At 47.5% G+C, this 15,738-nt stretch overlaps 1 protein-coding gene across 1 annotated transcript in view; it reads right to left on the bottom strand.

The window, feature by feature from the left end:
* The window catches only part of LOC119972322 (corticotropin-releasing factor receptor 2), a 342,731-nt gene extending 327,243 nt beyond the window's left edge, over positions 1-15,488 (bottom strand). Inside the window, exon 1 of the mRNA XM_038808841.1 lies at positions 15,171-15,488. Coding sequence (XP_038664769.1) covers positions 15,171-15,212 — 42 coding nt within the window. The 5' untranslated portion in view covers positions 15,213-15,488. The remainder of the gene's footprint in view (positions 1-15,170) is intronic.
* Between the last annotated feature and the right edge of the window lie 250 nt (positions 15,489-15,738).

Raw genomic sequence — 15,738 nt, 5'->3', positions numbered from 1 at the left:
TCTGACATTCACCTTGCGCTGCTTGCCGGTGCCTTGATGTCATCCAAACATTAAAAAAAGGGGAGATGTCCACTGACATGTCACCGGCTTAACTCCTGATGAACAAGGACCTGCGAACGACACTTCCAGCCATATACTTGCCCGACCTGGATCACCTCCCTATGCTGCAGAAGGTGCAGCAACTCCGAGACCGGCAAAAACAGGGCTATAATGCTCATGCCACCGATTTGCCCGTGTTATCCCCGTCAGACACTGTTCGGGTCAAGATCCCTGATGGAGGCTGGTCAGCTCCAGCTGTCGTTGTTCGACAGGCTGCCTCCCGCTCGCATGTTGTGCGTCTGGCTGATGGTTCTGTTGTGCGACAAAACAGACGGGCACTGCGCAAAGTTGCCTGTCCGCAACCACATTCTTTTCCGTTTCCTTCTGTTGTTTTGCCACCTCCTGATACCTCGACTCACGAGGCCACCAGTCAGGCTTCAATCCCGCCCATCAAGGCACTGTCGTCCCCACCACCACCTCTCCGGCTGTCGACCAGGATCAGACGCAAGCCACAGAGTCTGGACTTATGAACATTTGATCTGTTTGCTATGTTCTGTGTTCTCACATTAGGCAGCTGTTTTCACATGTATATATGTTTACTTCCACTGCATGTATATATGTTAATATTGGCCTATTCTTGTAAATATGCTCACATATGTCATCCAAACATTAAAAAAAGGGGAGATGTCATGATATGCAGGCACACACACACACACATAGAAACGTCCTTCAACAAGTGTCGAATGGAAGTACCTCATAGAGGTTGTGGAGTGGTTCGGTCTTGGAACAGGGTTCACCGCCTGAGTGAAATTCCTGTACAACGCTCGCACGGTGAATGTCCGAACAAATGCCACCAGCTCCCAGTACTTCCAGCTGCACAGAGGCATAATGCAGAGATTCCCGTTATCCCTGCTGCTGTTCACCCTGGTGATCGAACCACTGCCGATCGCACTTAGAGCGTCAAAGAACTGGTAAGGGATCCGGAGAAGAGACAGAGAGCACAGAGTCTCGTTCTATGCGGATGACCTGCTCCTCTACATCTCGGATCCATGAAGAAGCATGGTAGGAATCACCGTGCTCTTGAAAGAGTTTGGCGCCTTCTCAAGCTAAAACATTTTTAAAAAACATTTTGAGCACCCAATTATTTTTTATTCCAATTAAGGGGCAATTTAACATGGCCAAACCACCTAATCTGCACATCTTTGGGTTGTGTGGGTAAAACCCACGCAGAAACAAGAAGAATGTGCAAACTCCACATGGACAGTGACCCAGGGCCGGGATTTGAAACTGGGTCCTCAGCGCCATAGGCTGCAGTGCTAACCACTGTGCCACGTGCCGCCCCCTCAGGCTACAAACGTAACCTGAGCAAACACTAAATCTTTCCGGTTAACCAGCAAGGGGGAGGGGCAGAGCTGGAGCGGCTGCCGTTTAAACAAGCTCGGCACAAATTCCGCTACCTGGGGATCCAAATTGCCCATGACTGGACAGGGATCCACAAGTGGAACCTGACCAGCCTGACGGAGGAAGTTAAAAAGAACCTGCAGAGATGGAACACACTCCCATTCTCCCTAGCGGGGAGGGTGCAGACGATCAAGATGAATATTCTGCCCAGGTTCCTCTTCCTGTTTAGATCCATCCCGATCTACAACCCCAAGGCCTTTTTCAATTCACCAGACAAACTGATTATGCCGTTTATTTGGGGAGGGAAAAACCCAAGGATCCCAAAGAGAGTACTGCAGAGAACAAGATCCAAGGGGGTCTAGCTCTCCCAAACCTGCAATATAATCACCGGGCAGCAACCGCAGAGAGAGTTTAAGGGGTGAATAAAGGAGCCAGAAGCCGAGTGGGTTCCTATGGAGGAGGGCTCCTGCAGAGGGACTTCCCTCTGGGCCCAAGCAATGGCGGCACTCCCATCCCCACCTAATAAATATTCAACAAGCCCAGTGGTGTTAGCAAAACTCCAGTCGTGGAACTAACTCCTGCAGCATTTAACCAAATTAACCAAAATGTCGGATAAAGCTCCATCTGCAACAACCACAGGTTCACGCCGGCGACTATGGATGCCACCTTTAAAAGGTGGAGACAGGACAGGGGTACGCTGACAGTTAGGGACTTTTACGCCAATTAAAGTTTAACAACGCTTGAAGAGCTGACAGAAAGATTCCAGCTGATGGAGGGGAACAAACTAAGGAACTTAAAGATCAAAACCTTCCTACAAAGGGAAACGAGGATGTATCAATGATCACCTCAGCAATCGCTGTTAGAGGACCTGCTGGGCATGGATATCTTAGGGAAAGCGAACTATAGTGACATGTACGGGCAACTGCTAAGAGGGGCCAACATCCAACTGGACAAGAGGAAGAAGTGGGAGGAAGACTTGGGGTTTGAAATAGGGTGGGGACTCTGGAACGAAGCACTGCACAGGGTCAACTCCACCTCTCCATGCGCAAGGCTAAGCCTAATGCAGCTAAAAGTGGTACACAGAACCCACTTAACCATAACCCGAATGAGCAGATTTTTCCTGGAGGAAGAGGACAAATGCAAACGGTGCCATGCCCATATATTCTGGATAAAAGCAAATGACTGCGGATGCTGGAAGCTTTTTGACAAAGAGTCATCGGACTTGAAACGTTAGCTCTTTTCTCTCCCTGCAGATGCTGCCAGACTTGCTGAGATTTTCCAGCATTTTCCCTTTCGTCCCATATATTCTGGTCTTGCCCCAGACTTGTAGGGTTCTGGATAGCCTTCTTTGAGACAATGTCCAAGGTGGTCGGGATGAGGGTGGAGCCTTGCCCAAGTGTGGCAGTGTTTGGGGTATCAGAACTTTTCATGGGGAGGAGGGCTGAAGCCCATGCCTTTGCCTCCCTAATCACCTACCAGACAATCCTGCTCAGCTGGCAGTCAGCAGCACCATCCAAAGCTGCAGACTGGCTATCTGACCTATCGGAATTTCTCCAAATGGAGAAAATTAAATTCGCCATCCGGGGGTCGGAGGAGGACTTCCACAAAATGTGGGGGCCATTCACTCGATTGTTCCAAGACCTGTTTGTAGACAACAGCCAAGAAGTCAAAGAACAGGAGAGGGTAGCCATGGCACAGCAAGTACTCTGGAGGGGGGAAGGGGGAGTGGGAAGGGGGACAAGGAGACATGGAACCCAACCATACCCAATAACAGAAGCATGAGAAGCAGTATCACACCAGCATAACTGGAGCAGGGTACAAGTACAGATGAGGAAGGAAGGCAAAATAAATGACTATGGGGTGGGGAGTGGAAAAGGATATGGTTTGGTGTTTAATCAAGGGAAAGAGCCAGAATCGAAAAACTATTACGGATCGAAAAACTGGAAATTGTAACCACCACTTTAAATAATGCAAGAAGAAGAACGACAATGTATGTATGTAAATAATTGAAACCGCCCGATGCATGAATATTTTTCTTTAACCTCTTTCACCTAATGTTTGTGCATGCTTATCCACATTTTGGATACCAGAAAACTGCAATAAAAACATTTGAGGAAATAATGAATGCCAAGTCATTTTGTTTGGTACAATACAGGTAGCATTATCTCAGCTTTACCAACTCCCATCATTTGCATACTTAAATTCTTGCATTGAATCCCAATGAGACTATATGAAACATGCTGGTTTATTTCACTGGTTTGGTGTTTAATCAAAATGGGCAGCAGGAATGGCTGAAGAATCTTGGAGGAAATGTTTCAATAGTAAATGTCCAACAAGTTAATCATAGGCTCTGTCAGCTGATGTGCTTTTAAATAAAGAGACAGAGACCCATTTGGCTATCTTTGAGACCGCTGATGACTCTTGGCACCTGCAAGTCCTTGAGGGTGTGTCTATTTACATGGAATTTCCATGCAGCCATTCAAATAAAGAAGAGGCCCATATGCATGAGACTGTTGCTCATCTCTTACAGGAATATAACTTGCGGTCACATGATGAATTTTATAGTGAATTGTCTTCAACAAAAAAACACCCAAGATACTGCAAGGATGCATAAATAGTCCAAAATGGATGCAAAGGCATAGAAACAGTAACTACCTTCTCACTCTCCCAATGCAGATCCTTGACAATCCTGGGAACTCACTCGTCAATAATTGGCTGACTGACGAAAATCATGTCAAGTCATCTCTTGAATGAATACAAGTGGGTACCCTGCCTGGCTCTAGTGAGATTATCAGTGAGGAGGGAACTACAAATCTATGGTTTGAATATTTAAATGGCAGCAGAGTTGGGATCAGAGGTGGACACACCCACAATTTACTGCCAGCATAGTCCTACCTCGAGCTATTTCTGAAAACCTATTTGGAGGAGCAATGGTTAACCACCTGCGTGCCAATTAAAATTGTTAATGAGTCAAGTAAGGCCTGTGAACAGAGACCAACTGGAATTTTCCCGTTGACAGTTGGGCCTCCACTCAGACCGAATCTCGGCTGATGGAAGGAGGCTGCCTCCCAGGGGCAAATTGGGTGGGCAGACATCCATTTTACTGCCACCAACATGCAATTGAAAGATGATCACATCTGCAAGCACATGCTACCCTGTGGAGGTGTTCACCTTCCAGGATAACAGCCCTCCGCTGTGGCCTCTAATAATTTTAAAAGTTTTTCTAAAGTCTTCAAAGGACACCTTGATATTGATCTTCATCGATTTATGTGAACAGCTCCCACCTCTGAGCCTGGCATTACCTATGGTGCCAGTGCTGGATGGCTTTCCTCCATCCTTGGGAGACCATAGTTTGTCTTTAATTAGGCTGAGCTGCCAGAGTCAGCCATTTACTTGGCCACCACCTCAAAAAAATTCTCTGGGTTTCAGAGTGACATGTGTAGGTTTGCAATCTGTGTTTGCTCCTGATGTGAGATCGGGAGCCATAAATTCAACACTATATCCCTTTGAGTGTTCTTTGTTATATACATAACGGCTTATTTTTGGTACTATTCTCTCCCTGGGACTTCTGTGATGTTCCATTACGTTAGTCAGTCCGCTGTGTGGAACTTTGTTGAAAGATTGGTAAGAATCTAATTGATTCACAGAACTTAAGTATTGTTGAAAATATACATTTGTCAGAGCTTTGAAAAAAATAAGAGCAGAGGAATTTGCATGAGAAGAGAGTGCTGATTGGCTGGTAAGTAGGCTCAGACAGGTAGGGGCGTTGCCATGGAGGGGCGTTGCCATGGAGAATACACTAGTTGATGGTGACTGAAAATTAACTGACGACATTGTTTAAAACCAGTTTCACTCTGATTGGTTAATGTATTGCCCTGAAGAATAAACCAGCGAATGGTTATCATTTATTTTTATTGAACTAAAACAGACAGAATGTGTATATGTTCTTTGACAAAGAGTCATCGGACTCGAAATGTTAGCTCTTTTCTCTCCCTACAGATGCTGCCAGACTTGCTGAGATTTTCCAGCATTTTCCCTTTCGTGTACATGTTCTTTCTGTCTGTGTATTGATGTATGTAGCTTCCAGTACACACAAATGTGCCACGTCTGGCTAACAATAGTAAATTGATTATCAGTGTAATTTTTAGCACACTGAGGATTATAAAGCAAATATTATCCAGTTGCGCATTTGCATTTCAGGTTTAACACTGTGTTTTGCGTTTTGCATACATGGTTGGTTGCGCATGGTCTGTACCTTGCCCGTTACAGACAGTGACTGGGACATGCAATTTGATACAATTCGCCAGTATGTACAACCTACATACCTAGCTAAACTTCAGATACTCATGTGTGATAGGCAAAACATATTTTGGCTTGTTGGCAGCATCCTGTTAGTGGCGAATACCACTTGCGTTGCTAGTGCACAGTACCACCAGAAACAGCTAGCTTCACCTGTTCTCGAATCTTTGTGATACCTTGCCCCTCCAGGGTAATCCGAGGTAGACTGACAACCTTTTGGGCAGAATGTGACAGCCTTAGGCCCGCTCATGAGTTTTTTTACATAGATAGAATTTTACAGTGCAGAAGGAGGCCATTCAGCCCATCGAGTCTGCACCGGCTCTTGGAAAGAGCACCCTACCCAAGGTCAACACCTCCACCTTACCCCAGTAACCCCACCCAACACTAAGGGCAATTTTGGACACTAAGGGCAATTTATCATGGCCAATCCACCTAACCTGCACATCTTTGGACTGTGGGAGGAAACCGGAGCACCCGGAGGAAACCCACGCACACACGGGGAGGCTGTGCAGACTCCGCACAGACAGTGACCCAAGCCGGAATCGAACCTGGGACCCTGGAGCTGTGAAGCGATTGTGCTATCCACAATGCTACCGTGCTGCCCAAAGTTTGTGCAATATACAGTGAGCAATGATCTGGACGAGGACGATCTCCTGGGCCTAGCAGTGGAGGTGGAGTCGCACGAGGCGCTTCACAAGAAATGGCTGGCAAGGATGGAGGAGTTGGAGAACCGCTCCCATCGGAAGAACCTGCGGATTTTGGGCCTCCCAGAGGGGCTGGAAGGTTCAGATTTGGGGGCCTACGTGGTTGTGATGTTGAACTCGTTAATGGGCGTGGGGTCGTTCCAAGGACCCTTGGAGCTGGAGGGGGCCCATCGAGTGCTGTTGAGGAAGCCCAGGCCGAACGGGCCGCCTAAGGCGGTGGTGGTCCCCTTTCACCGCTTCGTTGACCGAGAGTGCATGCTGAGATGGGCGAAGAAGGAAAGGAGCAGCAGGTGGGAGAATGCGGACATTAGGATCTATCAGGACTGGAGCGCGGAGGTGGCGAAGAGAAGGTCTGGCTTCAATCGGGCAAAGGGAGTGCTTCACAGGAAGGGGGTGAAGTTTGGCCTGTTACAGCCGGCTCGCCTTTGGGTCACTTACAAGGACCGCCAGCTCTACTTTGACTCTCTGGAGGAGGCCTGGGCCCTTGTCCAGGCAGAGAAGTTGGACTCGAACTGAGGACTGGGGAATGATGTACATAGTCCGGAGGCTCTGTCCTCCTTGGTATCCTTTCGTTTTTAATGGCTATGTTTGTTGTTGCTTTTTTGTTGCTCTGCTTCTTGTTTTTTGGGGCTGTTATTTATTTACTGTGGTGCTTTTTAGTTTTTTCCACTGGTGGAGGGTTGGAGAGCTGTTCGCGGTCCCGTTGGGTCATGTGCCTGTCTTTTTCCCGCGTGTTGGGCTGGGGGGGCGGGGTTCAGGATGGAAGCGCGGGCTTTCTTCCCGCGCTGGAGGAGTTGGGGGCGGGGCTGGCACTACGAGGGGAGATTGGTGGTTGCGTTGCATCGGGGTGGGGGTCGTCGGTATGGCGGGGGTAGCTGGGGTCAGCAGGAGTCGGCTGACTTACGGAAGTACAAAGATAGGGGTTACGCAGCTAGGGGGGGGGGCCTAGCCTGGTGGGGGGGGGAGTAGGGGGGGTACCGGGTTGCTGCTGCAGGGGCCGTAGGGAAATGGCTGGTGAAGGGGGAGGCTGGGGGGGGGAGGTCTGCCACCGTGGGGAATGAGCCTGGGGGGTTCTCTAGGCACATGGTGAGCCGAGGGAGAGCTATGGCTGATCGGCACAGAGGGAGGGGGAAGACTGGGTGGATGGGGAGCGCGCAGCGTCTTACCGTGTCGGGGTGGACGAAACTTTCCGTGCTCTCGGAGTCCAGCAGGCATCTCGTTTTGTGTCCGTTGAGCCGGACCGTTGTCGTAGTCTTGGCAAGCGAGCGTGGTTGCGACTGGTTGAGTTTGATGGAAGCCAGTCGTGGTGAGAGTTCCAGATCATCCTCAGTGGCAGAGTAATTGCTTGCAGGGCCTTCCGTGTTAGCCCAAGATGGCGGGAACCTCGTGGCGGCTGGGGGCATTTTCAGCGGCGTCTGCGGGTCGGTAGGGGCAGCTGGAGCGAGGGTCGGGAGGACCGTGGGGCCGTTGCGGGAACCGGGAGGCGGGTCGGAGAGTTTGGTGCGCGGCGCGGGGCCCTAGGGAGGCCCGGGGGCGCAGACCACCGCGTAATGGCCCTTCTTCCCACAGCTCTTACACAGAGCAGAGCGGGCCGGGCAGCGCGGGCAGGGGCGCTTGGAGAGACCACAAAAATAGCAACGGGGCCCCGCTAGTTTTTCGGAGCGACTCGCAGCACAAGCTTGGGGGGGGGGGGGGGTTCGGGGTCCACGGAGGACGGGGGGTGGCGCGTGCCATGAAGTCCAGGGGGTTGCTGCGTGGCCGGGGGCAAGAGTCCGTGCCTCAGCTAGGCTGAGGGTGTTCTTCTCCAGCAATCATTGGCAGATAGAAGGAGGCTGCATGCCAGCAACGTAAGCATCTCTGATTAAAAGTTCCACGTGCTCAGTCGCCGAAACTTGGAGACACGTACACGTTCTCCCTTGAGCAGTGAGGGCCTGGTAAAACGCGTCGAGTGACTCACCAAGGAACCGTTGTCTAGTCGTCAGGAGATGCCATGCGTATACTTCATTGACCGGCCGGAGAAAGTGTCCTTTGAGAATCTCCATGGCCGCATTATAATTGCTTCCGTCCTCAATCATTGAGTATACCGCTGTGCCCACACATGAGTGGAGGATGTGGAGTTTCTGCTCCTTGGTGGGCTTGTCGGCTGCAGTCGTCAGGTAACTATTAAAACACGCCTGCTGAAGGTGCTGCATAGGGCGCACATGACTGGGGCCAGGCTGAGCCGGTTCTTTTGGGGGGAGGACAGGTGTGGGAAGTGTTCGGGAGGCCCGGCGAACCACACCCACATGTTCTGGGCATGTCCAGCGTTGGAGGGGTTTTGGAAGGGGGTGGTGGGGACTTTGTCCAAGGTGGTCGGTTCCAGGGTGGAGCCGGGCTGGGGGCTCGCGATCTTTGGGGTAGCATCGGAGCCGTGAGTGTAGGAGGTGAGAGAGGCCGGTACACTGGCCTTTGCGTCTCTAGTAGCCCGGCGTAGGATTCTCTTACAGTGGAGGGACGCGAAGCCCCCGAGCCCGGAGGCCTGGATCAATGACATGGCCGGGTTCATCAGGCTGGAAAAGGTTAAGTTTGTCCTGAGGGGGTCGGTACAAGGGTTCTTCCGGCGGTGGCAGCCCTTTCTCGATTTCCTGGCAAGAGGTAGAGGATGGTCAGTCCCAGCAGCAACTGGGGGGGGGGGGGGGGGGGGGGTTCGGGATTTGTTAAGGGGGTTTGTTTTTGCGACGGTGTGTTTGCTATTTCTTTTTCTTTCTTGCATTGTTATTAGTTATTAATTTATTACTTTGTATTGGGGGGGATTTCTGTTTCTGTTTCTGTTTAGTTTTACACCTTGTTTACTTTAACTGTTGGGAGAAAATTTGTTGTTGAAGAATTTGGATAAAAACATTTAAAAAAAAAGTGAATTTGAGTGCAGGCTGGAGCCCATTAAAACATGCAAGGAAATTATTTCAAGCTGCCACGGATTTAAATATAGCAAATGTATCACCCACATATCAGTAATAGGCAAGGGTAGGAGGTTTGGTGTCATTCCATCAAAGACACGTTTCTCATGGCAACCAAAAAGGTGTTTGCGAGTGCAGGGGCTAGAGGTCATCCCATGGCAACCCCATCTATTTGGGCATACACGGTTTGGTTAAAGCTGAACTCAACTGCACAAGTTGCTGAGCTCATAAGCTTATGATTTACACAAAGGTAGTGGGTTTACATTGCCAGGATATAGCCCTGGAGTGTAATTGGAAACCTCGTAAATAGGGCTGAAGCCATTTGCTCACTATGCAAGCTTGATGCTGAAAAAGGTGCATCAGAGACATTGTGCAGGATAATAGTAGCTCTAATCAGATCAGTTTGCACTGTATTCAGTGCAAACAGATGGAAGGACTGTCACTTTTGGCCCTGGAAAGTGGGGTTACCCCAGCATGCCAAGGTATCTCAAAGATTTGAGCAACAGCTGAAGCTGCTGCTGATGTGCAGTAGCAACATGAGTGGTCTTCGCCGCTAACAAGATTCCGCTGTCAACCCAAAATATGTTCTGCCTATCACACACATGAGTAATGTGGTAAATGAATTTCAGTGCCAGTATGACATGAGGTATGTAGCCCATGCATCCAACTGACTGGCGAATTGTATCAAATATCATATCCCTTCTGCTATTTGCAACAGGGAATGTACAGGCCGTACCCAGTGGTGCTTTTGTGTAATAGAAGCTACATATATAAATACACAGGATCTTATTCTTTGAAGACAGTAAGAAATGGTACACACATTGTACCTGTTTCAGCTGGACAAAGTAAGTGATAGCCATTCACTGGTCCATTTCTCAGGGAAATGCCTTGACCAATCAGAGTCAAACTACCTGGTTTACATTTAAAACAATACTTGGCAGTTAACTTCCAATCACTATCAAATGGCATGCTCTCCATGGCAACAGCCCATTTATCAATGTCCACTCGCCAATAAATCAATACTCTCTTCTCATACAGTATAACCTTGTTTTTTCACACAACATTAGTATTCTTGCAATTGTCCTGATGAGTGCAAGATGTAAAACTTTGACACAATGTCTTTTTTCAGCAATTTGAGTTAATTATTTTAAAAAGAATAATGTTCTGAAAAAGTCATTGTTTTTCAGGCCGGATTATATTCTTATTAAACAGGAGCAACGTCTCAGACCTGAAACATTAACACTGTTTTCCTCTCTCTATCGGTAATCCCTGGCCTGCTGTATTTTCAGCATTTTCTGTTTTTATCTGTCTAATCTCGGCTGTCTGTTTCTTATTGAAGCATTGCTGAAGGGCACAGAAGCCTAGTGACTTTGAACTAAACTTCCACTGGAGAATCATGAGGTCAAGTTCCACCATGGCAAGTTATGAAACAAATCTGGCAATTTGTGAGCTGGCACCGAATAAAAGGGCCATGAAACTTACCAGATTTTTCTAAATACCTGACTACTTTAGTGTTGTTCTTTCAAGAAAGTCCGAGTCACCCCTACCTGGTCTGGTCTACATGTTACTCCAATTTCACACCGCATGGCTTGGCAACTGGGAATGTGAGATAAATGCAGCTACTTTACCCTCAGTTCAGAAGAATGAAGGGGGAATCTCGTAGAATCCTATCAAATTCTAAGGTGGATCAAATGTTATGGGGGGGGGGGGGGAGTGGGGATTAGGCTATTGAGTTGGCTAATCAACCATCGTCATAATGAATTGCGGAGCAGCTTCGAAGGGCCGAATGGCCTCCTCCTGTTCCTACTTTCTATTTTTCATCAGCACGGATGTTAAGACCGAAGTCCTTTTTGCCTAGTCAGATGTATGTTAAAGATCACTCAGCACTAGACAAATACTAGGGAAGGTGCTGGGAAAAATTCCTTCTTCATCCAATAACAAAAAAAGAGAGATTAGCCAGTATCCATGTCAACCATATTTGAAGAGCCTTACCACGGGCAAAATGGATGCTGAGCTCGCCCACACAGCAGTCACTGATGCACTTCAAAGTGATTTGAGATGTTTCTGACAGATGAGACAAGGCACTTTTTCTTTCACTTAGTAAAGCAGGACACACGAGCAATACACATAGTTGATGTTCAGGAGAAGAGATGTTAAAATTCCGGTGAACTGAGAGTGGCTGTTTCAATAAATAGCTGACTTCACCGCCAGCAGTAAGTAGTCTGACATTCGTCCATTGAACAGCTTTGGCCAATATCAAAAATATATCAGCCCTTTTGCGAACCAGTGAAACATTTTGACAGCAATCAAATGTAGTCATTTGTGGTAAACGTTTATAATTAGATTAAACCAGTTGGTTTGCATTCACACCACGGGTTTAATTTCCACAGTAACTTCATTGCAGGGTCACTGTTAGCCACTAATAAAGATTATTATTATTTTAATCTAGAATGCTCCATTTTCTTCACGTTTATAAACTGTGCTGAAGTTGCAATAATTTGCTAATTAAGCCAGAGCTAATTTATTTATTTTTTGCTCTTAAAAATGCATACCAAGATTTTGGTGGGTCAAATTCCTCTGGAAAAATATTTCAGCAAACTCCCCCCCCCCCATGATTAAGTCAGGATTTTCCGTGTTGTATTTACATTGACTACAAGGGTGAAGTTCAGGTAGATATCATGCTGCGCAATGTTATTAATGGTCGGATTAAACGTTTTGTATGAAATCCCTCTGTTGTGTTTTCTTTAAAAGAATTAAAACCGCTTTAAAATAAATTGAGTAATACTTTCACTAAAACAGCACACGAAAGGGACTCCACTCAATAGGCGCGTTTCTCATGCTGCACAGGGCGGTTTCAACTAATCTCAGATCAACACAGGACTCGGTGTAACTAGATAAACCGATAAATATGTAAGATTGTTAGAATATACATCAGCCTTTTAAATTGCTTCGATTTCTGCTTCAGGTCTCCAAAATAAACACTTTTTTTTAACAGTAGAAATGACTGATAACGACGATAACGACGAATAAATAAATGGTCAGCACACATGGTAATTCATCTCTCTGCTATTTTCGAGGGTCGAGTGATTAATTTTAATTCGGCGCCAACTCCTTTAAAACAGCAGTTACCTGTCCCCATTACATTAACTCCCCAGATTTTAACATTCTCATCCTTGTGTTCAAATCCCTCCTCCTCGACCTCGCCGCTCCCTATCTCTCGGGCTATGTTTATGTTTACATGTAACATACTATGTTTACATACTATGTTTATACTATGTTTATATACCTAGGGACTGGGCTAAATCACTGGCTTTTAAAGCAGACCAGGCAGGACGGTTCGATTCCCCTACTAGCCTCCTGGGACAGGCGTTGGAATGTGGCGACTAGGGGCTTTTCACAGTAACTTCATTGAAGCCTACTTGTGACAATAAGTAATTTTCATTTCATTTCATTTTCTTGTAGCCTTTTCTTGCCCAGAACATGTGAAAATTCTCCAACTCTGGGTTCTTTAGCACTCCCCCCCCCCCCCCAATTATTTTGCCCCATCTGTGCCTTCATCTGACTTGACCTTGGCGTCCACAATTCCGCCTCTAGACCTCTCCACCTTCCCCTTCTTCTGGAAAACCTACCTCTATGATCAATACCTGCCTGTCTCCTTCTTTATAGTTCTGTTTGGGCTTGATTATTCACCTACTATGTAACCCATGGTCTATGTTACCATCTGAAAACTACGAGATCTGTTCTCCTTTCACATGCTGTATGGATCAAGGTTTCTTGTTTTTCTCTTCAGCAATTGCTTTTTCCTTTCAAACCAGATGATTTTTTTTATATCAGTGCAACATAACAGGTGTTTGGATTTAGCTACTTGACACAGAGGGTGATGGATGTGCGGAAGGTCCCCACGGAGGGAATTAACGGGGCCTGATCTTTCAACAGGTTCAAGACGGAGAGACAGAAGTAATCCTTGTTCAATTAAGATACTTCTGGAAGCAGCCAGGCATATGCCAATGGAGCTTTCTGGGGTGGTACCCTATTTTCTACACAGCACTCGAACAATCTGTCAACATCATCCTCCAATCATCAATCCTACAGTGTAGATACTAACACATAGCAAAGGATTGCAATATATATATATATAGAACATTTAAAAAGTACATGATCCAAACCGTTCCAATGGTTAGCCACCATAGTTACTCGTTCACTGTCATTCACTGTGATGCTGGGCCATGAAAGATAGCGTGGGCACAAAGTCAATCCTGGCTCAAGTGTGGTAGTGACAATTACCATCTCCTGAGGCTGTAGATCTTTTAAAGTATGCTTTCATGGAATGTAGGCGACGCTGGTTAGGCCAGCATGTGTTGTCCATCCATAATTGCCCTGGGGAAGGTCGGGGTCCAAAGATGTGCAGGTAAGGTGGATTGGCTCTGCTGAATTACCCCTTGGAGTACATAGATGCGCAGGTGAGGTGGGGTTTTAACGGGGGTAGGCTTTTTTCAGAGGGCGGTGCAGACTTGAAGGGGCAAATGTTCTCTTTCTGCACTGTAAGGAATTCTATGGTGAGCTGCCACCTTGAACCACTGCAATCCCTGCCGTACAACCTCTCTACAGTGTTAATACAACAGAGTGGCTGGTCCGTCCCAGGCCAGTTCAGAAGTCAGCGCTTCTTGTCTGGGTTCACATTGAGACCCGCTAAAGATGGCAGATTGTCTTTATCAAGGACCGTTCGTGAACCAGGTGGGATTTTACACAAACCCATGAATATAGTGTCATGGTCACCATTATTAAGAATAGCTCACAATTCCAGATGGATTCATGAATTGATTCATTTACTGAATGTAAAAGAAAAACAATAGTGATCCCAGGACGTACCAAGGCATATTAGGGCTAATGATTATACACAGCAAGCGCCCACAGACACAAAGGGCCAAACCATCACATATCAAAACGAGCAAATGTAACACTGATTATTATTATTTAGGCTATGGTTTCTCAGCAGACAGGAGCAAAGCCCTTTCGAAACACGTATCAATCCAGGGCAGGGCAGGAAGGCGCGGGGGGGGGGGGGGGGGGGGGGGGTAATAAAGTTGGTTTAAAAATAAACAAATGCACCAAAATGACAACCGCATTTGGAAGGAGACAGGGCGACCCGTCCAGTGGACACATCCACACTCGTGGGTTTCTGCTGGTCGCTGGATTTAACCTGTACACTCATGATCCTTCAGTGACTGCGCAGAGGGGGAGTGCTGTCTTGTCAACGTGTTCTATCCCGGGCTGCCTGAGCCGACCAGCTCTTCCGAGTTTGGGAGATCGCTCCACACACTCGGTTCCCGGGAAGTGTCCGAGGAGAAGCGGTGCCCGGGGACGGAGGGGGGCAACATTTACCGAGCGAAGGCCGCCTTCCAATGGATCGATGAAAGCCCTTAAAATCAGGAGGGAACGATGCGAGAGGAAGGTGTTTGTTTGTGTCCATTACCCGATCAAATGGCACAGTGTATCAGCCTCTCCCCCTATAACGCTGGAAATCTCAGGCACATGTAAACATAGACGACACAAAAAAATGTTTGCAAATAAATCCTACTTGTCAACAGAACATCAGTCACTGCACTCTGAAAAAGAAAACCGCCAGGTCTAGACCTGACCACACTGTATCGATTCCAGTACCTTTAAATCAATGTAGCACCGCACGGCTGTGACTGAGTTTAAAACATGTCCAGTTCTGATGTTTCTTTTTAAACAGAGCCCAGGAGCACAACCATAACACACGCACAGCCCCACGTCAAATCAAACTTACATGAAATAATATAGTCCAGAAAATCGCCCTCTGTAGAACCATGGTGTTAGCCAGTGTTATCGTATCCCTCTACTTGCCCCATACTCAAGTTTGAAGATTATTTTTCCTTGCTTTCTGTCGCTGTAGGGCTTTGGGTTTTTAATGAATTCCTGGTCAGATGAGCGAAACGCCAGGCAGATCTTCCCGGGACGTGTGTGGGGGATTCAAATCACCCGCAGGGTCCTACAACTTTTCTTCCTCTCTCTCTCTCTCTCTCTGTGTTAATATACATACACAACTACAACTTTTCCAGGCTGACGCTGTCAAACAATCAGCCTCCCTTAATCTTGCAAAATCATCCCTCCCTATCCAACGCCGCCCCCCCCCCCCCCCCCTCCTCCTTTTCCTCCTCTCCCTTTCTCTCTCTCCCCCTTTTTGGAGGACGAGGAACGCCTGTTGAAGCCTCTGCCCCAGCGAATTCCCACAACACTCCTGTCCGGGACCTCTGTGCTTCCAAATTGAACCCATCACACGGTGCTTTGGTTAGCTTGACAGCGCTCTTGTCTGTCCCACGGCGTGTTGCCATGGA

The sequence above is a fragment of the Scyliorhinus canicula genome, chromosome 10 (assembly GCF_902713615.1).
Source record: "Scyliorhinus canicula chromosome 10, sScyCan1.1, whole genome shotgun sequence".
Classification (NCBI taxonomy): Eukaryota; Metazoa; Chordata; class Chondrichthyes; order Carcharhiniformes; family Scyliorhinidae; genus Scyliorhinus; species Scyliorhinus canicula.
The sequence above is the reverse complement of the archived record's forward strand: the minus strand, read 5'-3'. Positions and strand labels throughout refer to the sequence as shown.